We start from the raw sequence: 17,681 nt of genomic DNA on the forward strand, positions 1-17,681 counted from the left end.
GAACATTATTTCCTGATAATGGTTTCAGATTTGGATTTTAGGAGTTATTTATGCATACATGTATCTAGGCTAAAGCCATGGTTCCTCTGTAGGTGAAAAGTTCATTACAGTTCTGGAATGTGGTGGTGGCAGTGGCTAGTAGCACTGTAGGTGCCCACAGAAGAGCAGAAAGGATGTTTTTCCAGTATGTCTGATGATCTGTAGTTAGGGACTCAAGTCCTGATTCTATAATGTATATTCTTCTGAAGAGAGATCTGGATCTGTCATGTATAGGATATTTTGAGATGGGAACTTAATATATTCTCCTAAGGCACTGAAATGGTGAAGGCTCTGCTGCAGCTGTGTTTTTGTGAGTGGCTGTGTTGCTGCTCTGAACTCTTGTGGCAAAGGCAGGAAATGTTTTGAATCAGGGCAGAGAAACAATTTGAGGTACAGTTAAATTTAAACAAGTAAGACACAAGATCTTAAGTCAGACTCAGGACTTTCCTGAGGGTTATTTTATGTGCTCATGGAGCTAGGGATAGTTTGAGTAATTAGGACTTGCTTTCTTTTCCCTCAAATTAGTGATTGGATTTTCAGACTCACTGATGCCTCTGTGACTTCTTGGAAAGTAGATGTGTTTACCAACATGTCAAAACACCTGGCCAAATTCAGTTGACCCTGTACTCCTTTCATTTGAGGGCTTTTGTTAATTGCTGTCACTCTTGCCTTAGATTCTCTCCTGATGGACGATTGATAGTGTCATCCAGTGATGATAAAACTGTCAAGCTGTGGGACAAAACCAGCAGAGAATGCATCCACTCCTTCTGTGAGCATGGAGGGTAAGTACCTGCTGGTGATGTCTGAAGTGGGATTACCTGGGGACTTTACACCTGGTTTGTGAGGTTCAGAGGTCCCTGTCCCGGCAATTATAAACCTGTTTTAAAAACCATTAGCACCTCTTAGAAAAGTAGCCAGTGTGAGGGCCCAGTCCAGAATTGCCCTGGCCCCTTTGACTGCTCAAGGTTAGAACTGTGAGTGTTATGTTTCAGTAACTGTCCAGAACATCAAGCCTCAGTTTCTTGGTGCTTATTTATTTTTGGAGATGCTTAAATTCCTTATTTCTTCTTTTATTTTGCTCTGAGTTGACATAAATTAAACATGCAAAAGTCTGCTGACAGAATGGCACTTGGATGCTTTGATTCATCTTCAAGTTTTTAAATAAAGAGTTTATTCAAATCCCCCACTTTGCGTTCAGAAAAATAGCTGTTAAATTTGGAATGTAGCAAAAGATAATTTACCCAGAAACATAAAACAAGTCCTCAGAGGACTGAGACTGGAATCTCCCTAATTCATTGCTGCTCTGAATTTCTAGTGCAGTATTTTGCTCTTTCTAGGTAATAATGATAATAAGACAAATTCAGACATTGTTTTTTCAATGCTCTTAAGTATGTGTCTTGTCCAAACAACCTATTGAAATAGATCAATTTTTTTCAGTACTTGCTACAAGAATAGTCAAAAGATAATTAATTTTATCCAATTTGTTTGGTGAGGGGTTATCTCTTCCTGAAGGGTCTGAAGCTTTTATTGTACTTATGCATTCAAACTAAAAATTGATTGGATTCAGGTCCAGAAAGAAATTTGGCCTCAGCCTTGCTACTTTCCAACGGGCAACAGATGATTTCAGGCACAAATTCACTAAGTTCCATCTTAAATTTAATTAACAGAAGAAAAATTTCTGTTCAGTCTTGTACACATCACTCTGGAAATAATGTTAATGTAGTAGAAGACGTATATTATGCAAACACTAAATGAAGACTTGAAAATGTTGTTGTGACAGTTGGATCCATCAGATTTCAGGAGGTTTGTGTCTACAGCTCCTACACCTGTAATGTGACTACTGCTTAGGTAGGAGCCTGCAGTCTGGCTGGGGTTAGAAACCAGGTCTTAGGAGAAATTCAGCAAAATCAATTTTCATGTTATCTCCTCCTTTCCTCAACATTCACTGAGTCATGATGTAGCTTCCCTTGTGGAAAAGGCTTTTGATGTGCAGCGGGAGTTACAGGTAAGCAGTTGGGTTTGGTGCCGTTGGCAGGTTTGTGAACCACGTGGATTTCCATCCCAGCGGTAACTGCATTGCCGCGGGCAGTACGGACAGCACGGTGAAGCTGTGGGATGTCCGGATGAACAGACTGCTTCAACATTACCAAGGCAAGTCAACAGCTTACAAAAGTTGAGCCTTTCCATGTATGGATGCCAATTGCTCTGAGGTCCAAGGATTGTTTCTCCATCAGCTGCTGCTTTTCTAAAAAGGCACTGGGTTAGGACTGCCAGCAGGAGCCTTCTTCACCAGATGTCATGCTTTGCTTTGTGTTTAGCTCCAGAGCTAATCCTGAAGCTGTCTCATGTTGCAGGTGGGCATGGGTCTTACCGGTGATGCCATTTGGCTCATATTCACTGTTACTGAGAAAGTGGTGTGCAGTAAAAAGGGTGTGGCCTTTGCCTCTCAGTAAGCCTATAGGAGGAGTCAGAATTGTATTCCAGCAATTCAGAATGTTAGGCTCTTTTATGAGAAAATTAGGAAAAGTTAACAAAGAAGGAAAATCAAAATCAATCAATTGCAATTCTATACTATGATCCATGTTTATGGTTCCTTTTCCAAACTCTGTTTTTCAGCTTCCATAATTAGCTTTGATGATGCCAAATGGCGTCTCTTCCCATTACATGTTCTTGTCCCACTGATTAGTGCTGCTGTTTGGTAGATATGGATGGGAAAAGGGTGCTTTCCCATCCCTGCCAGCTTCTGTGAGATTGATTGACCTATTCTGTGCATTAGTTTCTTCAGCCAAAATGTGGCTTTTCTTTGATAATAACAGCTTTTAAGGCTGCTGTGATGTTTTAAAATGAATATATTCTCCAGCACTGTTTTCAGTGTTGATAGCTTATTAAACTTAATTTTGCTAATGTTCCTTGAGGAACTGCTTCTGGCGTGCTCGTAAAGCGGATCAAAGACATGGGAATGGAGCTTGGTGTGTTCTTTCTGCCCTCAACATAAACTGTACATTCCTGCTGTGTCAGCCTCCCAGCTTCAGTCATTCTTTTGGATCACAGTCACTCCCAGCTCTCTGATAGTTAACAAAATCTAATAGATATCAAACTTTTTGGTGACTGTTGTTCCAATTTGTCAGTATTGAGCGTGCAGTTTGTGTTATAAGTATTGTTAACTTGTGGCCCATATCAAAACTTGGAAACGCCTTCATGAAGTCTTGTTGCTAAAATCAGTAGTGTTTTTAAATACTTGGGCAGTGTCATGTTGTCCTTTAACCTGCTTTATCAGCTTTTCAATGGTGGCAAGATCTGCAGTGCATGTTTCCAGCCACAGTATAACTTGGCTCAAAAGTTGTCTCTTCCTGCTTTCCACTTACTGCTATTAAATTGTCCAAATCTAACGTGGTTTAGGCTTGGCTGCCAAGTTTATTTTTTGTCTTGAAATTACATATTTCCCTGGTATCCCACCCTTTCTGAATGGCATTTTAGTGTGACACCCTTGCTACTGAAGTGATCTTTTTCCTGGAGGTGAGTGTTATTTTTAACAGCCACTGTGTAAATCCTAACTGTGTATTAAACCTTTAACTAAAAATAGTAATAATAGCTGAAGAAACCTTAAATTGCAATGGTGGTTTTTTGTGGTCACTTCATGCACCTGTGGCCACAAACTGATGTGTTTGTAACATGTTCTAGGGATGTTTATAAGTCCTGCCCTTTTGAGGGTTTATACATACCTCCTTTTGGCTAAATCTGATTTAGTTTTGTGGCTCCCCTGTGAGGCTGAAAGTCCTGTCCCACTAGATGGCATCTGTGCCTTCAGAATGTGCTGATGCTGCCTGATTTCCAGGGAATCCATTTTAAACATGGACTTGCATGGAGGAGTTAATAGATGAGTAGCCCTGCCTCGGGCTCTTGCGTCTTAAGGTTGGGCTGGTTTCCAGCACTGATTAGTCTTTTAGTAGTGTTGCTCTTGTTGCCAGCACTTTTTCCAACTGTGACATTTGTAAATGAAAGTTGGAAGTAGAGAGCAAGCTGCAAAACCTTTTGTATGGTGTGTTTTTCTTTGAGCCAAGCAGAGTATGCTCTGGTCACGTTTACTGTACAGGAGAACACACAGATGCTTTGTTTGGTTCTCTGCTTGGCACTGACTCTTCTGTACAGCAAATTTTGTACAGTGCCTACAAAAATGGCCAGTGTTTATTGCCTGACATTTTTTCCCTGTCCAAAGCTGTGTGTGGGACACCTCTGTAGCAGCTCTATGGAAACAACTCTAACCTGTTTTTTTATTCCTGCTTAAAAAGAATAATTGGTACTTCTGTTCAGTTTGGATGGGACTGGTGGTGGTGACCTGTTCAGTAGAGACTGTGGCTGTTTCAAATTCATCCTAATTTATCTTCTCCCTGGTGATACTAAGGGTTGCATTACATGAAAGTCATCTTGTGGGGCTTGGGACAGTTTTGTGCAGGCTGAGAGGACTCAATTTTAGGTGTTAACTCCCAGTATAAGTCCCCTAAGAGGCTCTTACTTTGCTAGGGCTTGGCTGGCAGGAGGGTGGGCTTGTAGCTACAAGTCACTGGGAGATGCCACCTGCTGCTGTACTGGATTTCTTGTTCACAGCATGAAATCAAGTGAGGTGGCAGGATGTGTTGGCACTTTTTTTGGAGAGGTGTTGTGAATGGTCTTGTGGGAGGTATGAGCTGCTTTGACAGTAGAGATGAACTTTTCTCTGAGTTTACAAGAACCAGTAACTCCTTGGACACAGAAACTGTGACTGCTTATGCAGCTACTGTATGTGTGACTTTTTTCCATTATGGAAAGGATTTTTTTTTGTGAAGCTGGAAATACTTTATTTACCTTCTGGAACTTGGAAATGTGATACATTACTAACCTTGTCTATTTCTGATGTGATTCCTTTCAGGACTTTCCTTAGTTGATAAGATACATTTACAATTATCTGAATATAGAACTAAGGGGGTGAGGAATTTTACAAATCACTCAGAATAAGATTTTCAAGGGAGAAAGATATTTATCACTCATAAGAAAAAAGTCTACACAGACCTTTTTCTCCTTTAATACATAGCATGATACACGGTTGGGGGTAGAGGAAGATCTAGCTGTGTGACAGAGACAGTATTCACCAACAAGAATAACAGTTTAGAAGGTACCTGTGTTAAGATTTTCTTCTGTTTTGTAACAGTCTGGGTCAAGAGGAGTTGTTTTCAGAACTTAGCTGAGGTATTTAGTGTTCCTGAGAATTTCAAAAGTAGAGGCATTCTGTTTTACAGCAAGGTTATTTCAGCTATCTGCCTTAAGTCCACGTATGCAAAAAATAATATTTGCTTCTAATGTACTTAAAATGGCATTTTAAGGGGGTTCTTAACATGCAGTGTGGATTCAAAATGCACAGTAGACTCTCAACAGAATATAAATTTAGTTGGGTGTGATGTATCAGAAGTAGTGGATTTGAGATACCAGAACATTTGGAGGGCATATAGTATAATTAGGAATAATTGGATGGTTAAATCCCTCCTTAGGCATATTAATATTCTGTAATGTCACATACGCTCAGGAAGCTGGGCATATGTGAAGTACTGCGTGTTCTCATAAATAAATATGTTCAATAGCCTGTTCTGTAAAAGTTTGGGGAGGGAAAAAAGTCATATATTAAATGTTTAATGTTACGCTGAACTTCAGTAAAGTTTGACTTTTTTCCTAGAACATTTTCTTTAGCTTTTTTCAGAATAAATCTTGGGCTTCATCTTCATGCAGGGAAAATGGCTTTATTGCAAGTTTGCACTCTTGATAGTTTGTCTTTTTCTTTTAAATTTTTGGCGAAACAAATGGGATGTCTGAGGAAATCATGCTTATACTGGACCATTTTCAAGTTGCTCTTATTTCCTAGTTTCTCTTAACCCCAGTGTTGGCTAGGGTCAGATAGTAAACCAAAAGAAGTTGTGCAGTGTCAACTCTGAGTGTCTTCCATTGTAATTTCAGTCTTCTCAGTGTCCTGAGATGCAGATTTTAATCTAGAATGACTTGAGAGTGAGGCCAGCAGCTCCACAGTAGTAAAGTACATCAATGTCCAGCACTCTCACAGAATCCTGTAGTTCACTTGCACATACAGTACATTTTGGGGCTATACTGGAAGCTTTTGTAGAATTAAGTCTCCCAGAATAATTGGCAAAGCTTCCTTTTTCCTTTCAGTAAATTAGTGCCTATTTTTACAAGAATTGAGTTACTGTTATTGTTCTCCAGCGCTTTGAAGAGCTTTTGTGGAATGTTTCCCCCATGATAATTTTCCTGTTAAATTTTATAACAGAAAATTGCAATGTGCTCGTGCTTTATTTTATTCTTTTGCCTTGGTCTTATGTAACCTGGTCTTGGTGACTACTATGCTTTTTTTCCCCATCCTTAGTGCACAGCTCTGTGGTCAACAGCCTTTCCTTTCATCCCTCTGGAAACTATCTGGTTACTGCTTCCAGTGATTCAACTCTTAAGATTCTGGACTTGTTAGAAGGAAGACTTCTCTATACTCTGCATGGTCACCAGGTGAGGCAAAGCCTTTTTTACAGTAATGTACAGACTCACAATAAACTGAGCAAATGCATGCTTGAGGCTTTCATTCTTCATGACCAGAAATTGTTTGAAATCTTCCTTGTGTAAAATCATGATTATAATGCTAATAATCTTTGAGATCATCACTGTTTTGAAGGGAAGGAGGTAAGGCAGGAATGGAGAGAATGAGAAAGCAAGACTAAAAGTGAGCTCCAATATTGAGGATTCAAGTTTAATGCAGAAGGAACTCAGAGCGGCACCCTTGACTCTGACTGACCCTGTCAGCCTCTAGTGCAGCTCTGTCTCCCTCCCTCTAGAGAGCTGCAAATAACACTTGGCTCCCTGACACAGGTGTTTTGAAGATAAATGCTGTTCACCTGGCAGGAGACTCAAGAACAGTAACAGTAAAATAGAGGTTATCTATTTTGGGATTTGATTTGGGAACATCTTGTTAATGGACTGAATCATACAATTGAAGGTGATAAATGGTGCTGGTTGGTTAAGTTTAACTGATTAGCCTATTAGTATTATGCTGCTGGATGTGTTGCTTGTAAGGTTAATTTTATAAATGCTTGGAGCTCTATTTCTAAATCTTAAATGAAAATAAATAGACTAATTTCATTGTCCATGCAGAGTGGGGTGTGAAAAAGCAGGATTGCCTTAAGGGATCCCTTTCCAAAGGCACAAAGAGAACAGAAATTGTTAACCCACTTGTGTCTCTTTTAAAGTGGGGGCTGAGTTTTAAAGCATAAAAACTGTCAGGGGAGAATCACAGCCTGAAGCTTTTTGGAGATGACGGGGATTGTTGTGGGCAATAATGGTTTCTGTGTAAGCTGTAAATCTGATAATTCTGTCTTCTTGTGGCTTTGTTTAGTGACTGCCTTATTTGATGTCTAAAAAGATCAAGTTTCTTCTGTAACTTCTCTTTTGCTGTATATTAATAAAAATTTCTTCTTTTTTTTTTGTAATATTAATGGAAAAAATAGGAAAACCTTATGCTTAAATCTCTCATGAAGCAGAGCTTTAAAATTGACCAAAGAGTTCAACTGTTAAAAGAATGGGGAGTAGATAACAAATGCTGGTTATCCTAACACGTCAGCCTGTATAAAACTGTTCTTGGAAGACTGGACTAAGTGGATACTCCTATCAGATAGGGGCTGCAAAGCTTCTGTTGCTTTAATCTTGTTTTCATATTTATCTGTTGTGTTAATCTGCCAAGTGAGTTCTTGGGAAGAAGCTTCCTGGAAAATGGTAAATGTTAGAAGCATAGGAAATCTTTACACTTCCCCCCTTCTCTCAGAAAGGGATGTGCCTGGTTATGGTTCAGCAGGAGGCTGAACCTGCTTTCCATTTTTCTCCCATTTCAGCTGCTAGCTGTGCCTCACTGACTGCAGTAGCACAAAAAAAAAAAAAAAACCAAAAAAAAATCCCCAAAAAAACCCAGAGTTTAGCATTGAATGAGAGTCCAAAACTGATTATGGTGATGGAGATCTTCAGAATGAGCAGTAGAATGTCCCTTTAGGCTAATGTTGTACTTAACTCGAGGCTTTAAAAGAACAGTTTGTGGGTCATCTATTCAAAAGTAGAAGTAAAGCTCTCTGTTCTTCCTCCCTGCTACTTCAGATCAGTAAAACAGTGTCTGCCTCTTTCTCCTGGGCATCTGACTGGGATTGGAAAAGCTTTGCCTTTGGCACAGCTGAAGAGTAGCTGCTGTTGTGGCATTTACAGCTTCTTCAGTTTGGAAACAAGTGCAAGTATTGAAGTGGCTGGTAGAGCTTTCTGGTTGCCTGTAAGGGTATTGCACTGAGATATGTGTGGAACCAGTCCTGGCACAGTCCTGCCTGGCATTCCCTGTCTGGCATGTGCTGTATTGTTGTGGGTTGGTTCTTTTACTGCCTGATTGAACTGATACCTTGCTTTTCCACCAAAAGCATATGGCAACCTGTGCTTCATTCCCAGTTAGCCACTGTCAGTGGCTACAGGCTGTGCTGTGACCAGGGGTGGATTTCTGCACTGGCTGCTTCTCCAGCTAGTTCTGCTCATAGATAAAATCCACGTTACTTGAAAATGAGGGACTTTTTTGTCCCCTCTGTTATTACTGTGGTTTGTGCCAGTATCCCCAAGGAGCTAAAAACAAAGTGGTGTGGACTTTTTGGTCATTAAATTGATTTGCCTTTTTAAGTGAGTGCTGCAGGTTAGTCACCAGATGGACAGCCTGTTCTGAAGCTGTTCTGGAGTTGTGACTTTTTGAGGTTGAACGTTCTGGTTGACACTTTGTTCCTGCTTTGACAGCTGGCTGCTGGTACATTGTTCTGGGAAGGCTGCATGCAAGTGGACACTTAAAGGAAAAAAACCCTATGGTCCTTTAGTCATACTTTGACGCAACTGCTGGAGTGCCAGAAATTTGTTAGCAGCTGATTAGCTGTAGTTTGCATGGGGAGGTTGGCCAAGTTTACATTGCTGTCTTTAATTGAAATGGAATTGGCCCCTTGTAGCAGAAGGATCATGAGAGGCAGAAGTTTGCAGCTTGGAGCTGACATCTTGCAGCTGCAAAATATCATTCTGTATTGTGCTGCATATTTTGGTTCTGGAGTGCTTCAAGCTGTGAAGTGCTCTTATCTAATTCCATACAGATGAGACACTGGCTTGGTATGTAAATCCACCTCTAGTACTGAATCATTGTAGAAGAACAGAATGTTTTGAGGCCTCTAAGCCACCCCCAGAGAGTTGCTAGAGGAGAGCAGGTATGTACATGGTACTTGTCTGCCCTTTGGAGTGGTTTAATTAGAGCATTTCCAGACTGACTTCCTCAGTGGAATGGAAGTTCTCAGTAAATATTTAGAAAACATCTCATGGTTATGTTCATAAATAGGAAGACAGAAAATGCAAAGTTACAATTCTTCATGCAACCTTGACTTGAACTGTGAAGTTAGCTACATTTTACCTACTTGGGCAACATCAATGCTCCCTGCCTTGCTCCCTGATGAGTGAGGTCTCCTGAGCAGGTGCACCGGAAACAAATGTGCTTCTTTACTGTCAGCTGCCAGCCCTGCCTAGGTGGCATTAAACATCTGTGCAGGCCTGTCCTCTTTGAAGAGAGTGGGGACATCTCCGCGCTACGCGGAAGTCAAACAAAAAAGAAAGAAATGTGTGTTGCAAACAACAAGCAATTGACTTAGGCTAGCATTTCTGAGTCTTGAAAGGAAATATGAGTTCTCTGTCCCTGCCTTGTGTTTTTATAGACTGAAACTTTCAGGAGATAAAGCTGCTGAAGATTCAGCTATGAGATATCAGTATAAATTTTCCCTATGTTTTTTGTAGCTCTTACTCCCTGGTGAAGGAGGATGAAACATGTCAGTCTTGCTCAGGAATTTTTCAAAGCCCAGTGTACTGAGAATCCCTGGGTCTTGCCAGAGGTATTTCACCTGAAAACATCCTTGTTGTCATTGCCGCCTCTGTTTTCTGTGCTTTTCTCCTTGCTTCCCTTCCCTTCTTCCTTTCCTGTGTGGCTTGCCCTCTCCTCATATGCTGAAAAGCACTGTCAACAGTGATAATGACTGCTCTGTTTCTTCTTAGTTCTTTTATGCCTAGAACTAAGGCATAAAATGCCAATGCCAGGGCTGAGATCCCAGAGTGCTGGTTGTTGTTGGATTTGCTTCTCAGTCCTTGTCTCCTCTCATGTCTCCTCTTTCTCTTTGCACTAGTTAGTCTGTTCCTGGACAGTTTGGCTGAATGTACTGGCTCCCACTTTTACTTCTCCTTTCCTTTTGTGGCAGTGGAAGAGGAAGCTCTCCTTTATTTCAACTATTTGCATCCTCTAGGTATGCCTTATTCCAACTCTTAGCATTTTCATTGCTCTCTTACCTGGCTTTTCTCTGCTATGCGTTGGTTTCTTGCAGAACCAAAACAAAAAAAGTAAAAATCTACTAGCATCCTTGACCCCACTTGTCTCTCTACCTTCCTTCCACACTGCCTCTCCTTTCATAGTGCAGACAGTGCATCATTAAATGACTCTTCTCTGGTTTATTCCTGGACCCTCTCCAACCTGGCTCTTGTTTTCTTCTCTTATGCTGAAGCTGCAATGTTAGCTCTGATCCTAGCTGAAGCCTGAAAGTCTGGCCTCTCTTGACTTGCTTGTTGGTGTTGGCCCTGTTGTTGTTGAAGTGTTGTGCCTTCTGTGCCCAGCAGCTCTGGGAGAAGAAGAGGGTGTTCAAGAGGAATTTCTCTGTGATTGTCCACTCATTTATGGATGGTACACATTCATCTGCTGCCTGTGTGCAGGTGTGACTCTGGGCTCCAGTCATATTTCTCCAGACTAACCTCTTGGCCTTTCTCTTAAGTATTTCTTTCAGAGATATCTATTTTTAGCTCTACCCTTGAAAGCTTTATGTTCAGGGATGCTATTCTTGTTGTCTTATGTCACCCATGTGTCAGTTGTTACTGATGGTATTAGCATCCTGCCAGTCAATTCGTGGTGTAATCTGTGTCCTGGCTTCAGATCCCGCCCCTCTTGGTGATAAATGCATTCAAGTCATTCAGAATAGTCTCACCATCTATTTTGAAGGCCAAACATAATGTTTTATGTAAGCTGATCAACCTGGGAAATGCTGGGGCAATAAAGGCCTTGCAGTCACTAACCTCCTTTGTAGAAAGTGGGAAAATAGGCAGAAGGTGTAATCTCTATCTCTGCCCATAAATTATGTAATTTGCTGGGCCTCACCTTTCTCATCTGTGCAAGCAGCTGGGAATGGGCTGTCACCTGGTGTTTCAGCTGCCATGCCATGCATATCTGACCTTGCCTGAGTTGTGTTCACTGGGAATGCTGCAGCAATGAGGCTTGATGCTGTTATCATTCCTTCTCTATGGCTTCCTTTTTCTTTATGGCTGCTTTGCTCTATCCAGTGTTTGAGCTATTTGTCCTTTTCAAGGCTTTTTGGTACTTGCCTCTACATTACCTGGTACTCTTTCATTAGAGGAGATGAATGTCAGTTAGTGGTCATGTTCTTCTCACTCAGCTATTTCAGTGGGTAACTTGTTGCTTTCTTCTGTATTTTCTTCAAAATTCCTGCAGCTCTCCCAGTATCACTAAAGCTGCTGTTATAATTTCAAACTCTACTGGACATGCAAAAAGCTTGACAGTCCTGACGTTTACCTGCTGAGGATTAAACAGAAATGTTCCTTACCACTGACTTGCTGTATGTCATTGCCCAACCACTTCTTCCTGCAGCTTGCTGTCTAGTCTGAGGCAAGAAGCTGCTGGAGTTTGGGGATTGGTGCTAGCAGCTTGTGTGGAGCACCTTGGGCAATGGGGGTTCAGACTGGAAATTCTGAACCTCCAGAAAATTCTAATAGAGGGCCATTTGATCCTGTTACAGTTGCATATTCTTCTACAACTTCTGTAGAAGAATATGCAACTGCTACTTATTGATACTTTTAATGCAAGCAGTAAGTTAAAAAAGGGGGGGGAAAATGGTTCAAATTCTTCATTCTCCAATCTCATGTCTGTTACCCAGATCTTCATCAGAAATCTGTTGGATTTCTGCTGTGCTTTCCTGGGACAAATGAAGTTAGGCTGTGTCTAATAACTGTCAAATGTAGCTTTTTATTTTTGTTTGGTGCGTCAGTATTAAATTGCAAAGCATTTGGCAAACTGTTGCTATAGCAAACCTGTTGTATCTTGGAAGAGTTCTGGGAGTGTATGGAGCAGGAATACTTTTTCACTTAACTTATGTCAACAAATCTGTAGAGGATGTTGCGTCTGTAGACGTGTTTGTTCCCTTTCTTTCAATTTATAAAGGCACATTCAGTCTTTGATATAATTTTCTATTTTGGGAAGAATATGTTCTGTTGAACTTTTTTTCCCTTCAGAATGCCATGACTTTGGAGTCAGTTCATTGCCTGTTTTGATGTGATTTGTGTTGTACTAGATTTTGTCTAAATACACTGAAATATTTAGACTGATAAAAATATTTTTAGGAAACACTGCTCCTTTCCAGTGTTCCTCGCTTATGCTTGTTCCTGAACACTTTGTCTTAAATTTGTTTCTGCCCTCCTAACTCTGACTGGTTTATTATAGTCCAAGAGCAGCTTCTGTACTCAACTTCTGTTATCTTGCAATATTCACCACTGCAGTTTTCTGGCTGTGGGGTTGGTTCTGCTCTTTCTTACTGCTTGTCTTTCACTTTTACATTTTTTTAGAGCCTCCATTCCTGACACGTGATTAGAGAGCTGAACACTGGGGTAAGTGGGTGGGAATAAAGGCAGAGGCACAGTTTGTCTCAGCTGATTGATGGCAGTGTCTTTGGTCTGAAACATCTACTCTAGTTATTGCTGTGTCAGGTGAGTGAGCTTAGTCACACCAGGGACTGCGCCTGCGCTTTGGAGTTGCTGCTACTGGAGCATTCCTGGCAAGTCCTCTCTAGTGAGGTGTTGCTATGGGAGGCCTCAAAACATTTTGAAATCACTGCATGTTAAATGATAATATGGAAACACCTTTATGTGTTTTAAGGAAGCTAAAACTGTTCACACTGGGATTGAGCACAGCAAGGCTCTGGTTTTGCTGCCATAACCTTGTGCCAGCATGTTTGGAAGCCCACAGGACTGTGGGGCACAGGTTGCAGTGGGAGCTGGGTGCTTATCTCATATGCAATCTTTGGGTATTTGTCTATCTTCAGGATTTATTATATTGAATTCACTTTTACAAAGAAGGCAAAGAAAGGGTGTGAGGTTTTCATGCAATGTCCACTGGAAGGATGTGGACTCAGAATTGTGTTCTTCCAACAGGGAAGGAAGAAGGAGAACCTTCTTAATTGCCTCCTGAGATACATGGTCTTACTTGAAAGGGGGTAACTGCCTCTGTCAGGAGGTGGATGATCACGTGGTGGAAGTTTCTGGTGGTTGTTGTGGCTTTTCTGGTAGTTTTTGTGTTTGTTTTTGGTGTTTTCTCAAACCCTCTCCAGCCAGTCAGCTCCATAGGCAGCCTCTGGAAGTTCTCATTCTGACCTCTGCCCCTGCTGCTGAACAGTCTGCAGAGGAATGTGTTTAGCAGCTGACATAAAACTCCAGGATCTGGGTTCCCAGCTGTTTACTCTGAGCAGAACAGTTTGTCTATTGTGCCTGGGCTCAAACACACGTAGCAATTCCTCAGCTCTGTTTGACTGCAGCTCAGAGCTCCTGCCTCAGCCTGCCATGTGCATCCTCCTGTGTGCTTGCTGGAAGGTGGAAAACACATTGAAATAGGTGTGTGGTGTGGAAGGTGAGCTGTAGCACTCAGCAGCATTTAAAGTCTCTCAGAACTGAGTGTTTTAAGCATGAGGCTTCTTCAAAATGTAAGTCCTGTGCAGAGGTGATCCTGGATACATTAACTCTGGCATCTCTCCTATCAGACTACTAAGAGAAAAGCAGTTTAAGCTATACAAAAACCTAATTGTTTCAACACTTTTAATAAATGAGCAGGAGTTTTAGAAATTTCTAATTCTTAAGTGAAGAGGGAATGTTTGAGGGGAAGAAGAAAAAGCCTGGTGATATAAAAATTGGTTTGTTCCTGTCTCTGCCATGGATATTAAAAAGTGGGTGTCTTAAACTGGGGTCAAAAATGTGGGAAATGGTAAGTGCCAGCAAGCTGAGCATCTTAATTATGGCCCATTTACCTGACAGGTATGAGCTTTTCAAATTTTGCCTTAAGATTGCTGATGTCAAATGATAAATAGCTTTTAAAGCTGTAATGAATGGAACATTGTAACAATTCATTTTCTTTTATCTTTTTTTTAAACCTGTGTTTTAAATGTGTTTGCAGGGACCAGCTACCTGTGTAGCATTTTCAAGAGATGGAGACTTATTTGCCTCTGGAGGTTCTGATGAACAGGTACCTGATTTATTTCTGAGTTATAATCCAGATTCGCATTTCCTTAAAAGCTGCTGCTTTTTGTTGTCTCTTGAACAATGGGGAAAGCAAAAGTGTAACCTTTATCAAGTATGTCTGGAACAGGCTGAAGCAAATTGCTATTTTATGAATAAAAATCTGGAGGTCAAACCCAATTTTTTTGCTGGTAATATAAGACATGTAGTCCAAGAAACCCATACACAATTGCCAAACTGCAAACAGGCTTAGCCTGTGCTGAAAATATGTCCTGGTTTTAGCACAGTGAGTTTCCCGGGTGAAGACACAGACTTCAACCCAAAGTAGTGGTCTGAGTAAGAATCATCAGTCTTCAAAGAGCTGTGTTGCATTGCTGCTAATCCCCAGGCTGGACCAGGTGGCAATGCCCATCTTTAACAGCACCTTTGTGAAGAGACAGATTTGTCTATTCATTAAGAACATCAGGGTTTTTTTCCCTGTTGCACACTGGAATGGCCTTGTTGGTTAACCATGCAACAGTGAAAGAAAATTGCTTTTATTTTATGCAAAGCAGTGATGCAGATTTGTAAATGAAGAATAAGTGCTCTTTCTGATAACCAAATGAGCTGTCTGGATTCTTGGGTGTCTTTCAGACCTCTGAAATTGTTGATTGATTGCTCTTTAACTTTTTTAGACTTGTAAAGTCACTGCTGAGAGGTTTACTCCATGGATTTCCTCTTGATATGTTGAAGTAATTTATGTGTCAGAGGCCTCTTTTCTGAAATCAGTACTGTGTTATGGAAAGCAGAGGCCTATAAGTGGGATTGAAGTTTGGTGTCTAGCTTAAGATCTTTAATGCTGCTGTTGGTACTAACTCTCCTTTTCCTCTGAGTTTCATGATAAATGAGTGACTGAGTTGGAGTGTGGTTGATAAATGTTATAATGCTGAGCATGGTGTTTAAAAATATTTGTGGTTTTAATGCTGTATTCTTCATGTTGCTTTGAAGTTCTCTTGGTCCATCATAGTTTAATGATGTTCTTGACGCAAAGAATGTTGAAAGAGGTCACTTAGCCATTGAGAACTCAGTTAAACTGTCTGTATTTAGTAGTATATTTACAAACAACATCTTTATTTTAATCAGTGACAAAGCTCTTCTAGGGAAGCTTCTTGTAGATTTGCTGATTCTTCTCTGAAGGGTTGAAAAAAATGACCTATAAGCAAACTTAGATGGGAAATTTTAATGGAGTTAATTTTCTTCTGCAGGTGATGGTGTGGAAGACCAACTTTGATGCTGATTATGGTGAGGTAGTGAAGCCCCAGAAATATAGCAGCAGTGTGGAGGGGACCCATGGCACTGGGGTAGGTCAGCAACCAGTAATTGTGGAGAGTTCCTTTCCAGTACACTTGGTGCAGCCTTAGCGTGTGTGACTCAGGTGGTTGAACTGTAGAATCATCTTTCCGTGCTGTTTATTTGAGCTGCAAGACACCTGTTTTTAACTAACCTTGTATTGTTTGTTTTTAACTTTACTTATTTCATAGGGCAATTATATGTAATGATCTTAAAAGGAAGATAAACTTAGTGCATGTATAGATGTGTTTTTTAGTAACAGCCACTGTTTAGGAATGTGTGGTTCATAATGACATGAATGATAATTCACCGAAAAAGCAGATGTAAGCAACAACTGAAGTTGGCTTTGCTAGCTGACATGAATCCTTCAGGCTGGTGTCAGTCCTGAAAATAGAATTCACGATATCTTTTCACTGACAATCAGCAAAGACAAAAAAAGTTGCCTCGCGTAGGTGTCGCACATGACAAATAGGTGACATATTGTACTGGAGCTTCTTTCCTGAATACCTGGAGACATTAGTTCATATCTGTTCCCTGAATCATGTGTTGAGACCTCTGAGTTCTGACTGTACCTGAGGATAAATCCAGCAGCTGAGCAATTCAGTGATGCACTGCTCTGAGTGGAACTTAGATCAGTGCATCAGATGCTGGCTGTTATGAAAGTGACCCTTGAAAGCTGCTGCCCGTAAAAGCTGTGATTTTTGCACATGGTGGTGATTCATTTAAAGGTCTTTATTTTGTCTTGTCAATCTCTGGATATTTTTGATACATTTGGGTATACTTAGAGGATTCTGCTGTATGTTATTACCATGGCTGATTTTTAGTTAATGTTGCTCAGCATGAGCTGTAAGCTGAAAGGCTTTCTGTGAACCAGGGGTCTGTGCATATGTGGCATTGCCCCAGCCGAAGGACAAACTTTAGGCAATGTCTGTTGCTCTCTGGCAGTCTCTTTGACCATATCAATTTAGATCTTTACTGGGGCACCAAAGTTATCTCTCAAGCACATTGGTGTTTTTATTTAATATGGCTTGAGTCCATTGCTGGAGATACTGGAATAGCCACAGTATTTTGGGATGAACAAGATTCTAGTTTGCAGCTCTAAGCCTGATGCCCTACTGTCAGGAGTGCTGTGTGGAGAAAGCAAACAAAACCTGAGGTTGGTTAATGGAGGTTAGTGGGAGAGCATTGGAGGAAGCAGTCACATAAGGAAGGAGGTGAAAGTGTTTATTGATCCTTGGCTGGTTTTGGCTAAATCTGGCTTCTTCCTGTTCCTTCCCTCCTGTTCTAACTCTAAAGTTATGCAGGCTATGAAACTATCAGTCCAATGACCTCTTTGTTTATTAGCCTGTTGAACTGGTCTAGCTTTGAACTCCATCTGCTTTAATTTAAAATATGGCATAGTCTAATATTGGGCTGAAATACAGCATAGATAGATCCTTTCTGGGGAAAAAAATAGCACTTTTGGTTTGTAGCATGCTTAATGGCTTAAAAAAATGCAGACACGGTATCAGCTAATGGAAAAGGTGATAAATTTGCCCTCTCCTGTGCTGCTGTTATTGCCAGAGCATCTTATCCAGTAGTCTTTTAAAGAAAGGAAGAAAATGCCTGAGTTCTTCTAAAACTTAGTTTTTCATTATAAAACCTCTTAAGATGTCCATTGAAGGGAGCTGCTGAACAAATCCCTTGAACAATGCCTAACTACCTTGAACATCTGTCCCTCCAACACAAGTGTTCCCCTGTGGAGGAGAGTTTACCTGGCCAATCATCCAGTAGATGCTGCTGGGACCAGCTGTTTGTGTGCCACTGGCAGGCATCTGTGTCATGTGGTGGTGGCTGACAGGGTTTGCTCTAGTGAAGCTCTGAGCCTGTAGGAAACAAGGCTCTCTGTATTTTAAGAAGCTCTGTGTTGGTTT

At 40.9% G+C, this 17,681-nt stretch overlaps 1 protein-coding gene across 3 annotated transcripts in view; it reads left to right on the top strand.

The window, feature by feature from the left end:
• The window catches only part of POC1A (POC1 centriolar protein A), a 44,428-nt gene that overhangs the window by 3,608 nt on the left and 23,139 nt on the right, over positions 1-17,681 (top strand). For all 3 annotated transcript variants that reach the window (XM_009099520.4, XM_018924618.3, XM_050979364.1), the window contains exons 5-9: positions 714-821; positions 2,075-2,190; positions 6,443-6,576; positions 14,378-14,446; positions 15,684-15,779. In XM_009099520.4, the coding sequence (XP_009097768.1) occupies positions 714-821; positions 2,075-2,190; positions 6,443-6,576; positions 14,378-14,446; positions 15,684-15,779 (523 nt within the window). The remainder of the gene's footprint in view (positions 1-713; positions 822-2,074; positions 2,191-6,442; positions 6,577-14,377; positions 14,447-15,683; positions 15,780-17,681) is intronic.

This window comes from Serinus canaria, chromosome 12 (genome assembly GCF_022539315.1).
Source record: "Serinus canaria isolate serCan28SL12 chromosome 12, serCan2020, whole genome shotgun sequence".
NCBI lineage: Eukaryota > Metazoa > Chordata > Aves > Passeriformes > Fringillidae > Serinus > Serinus canaria.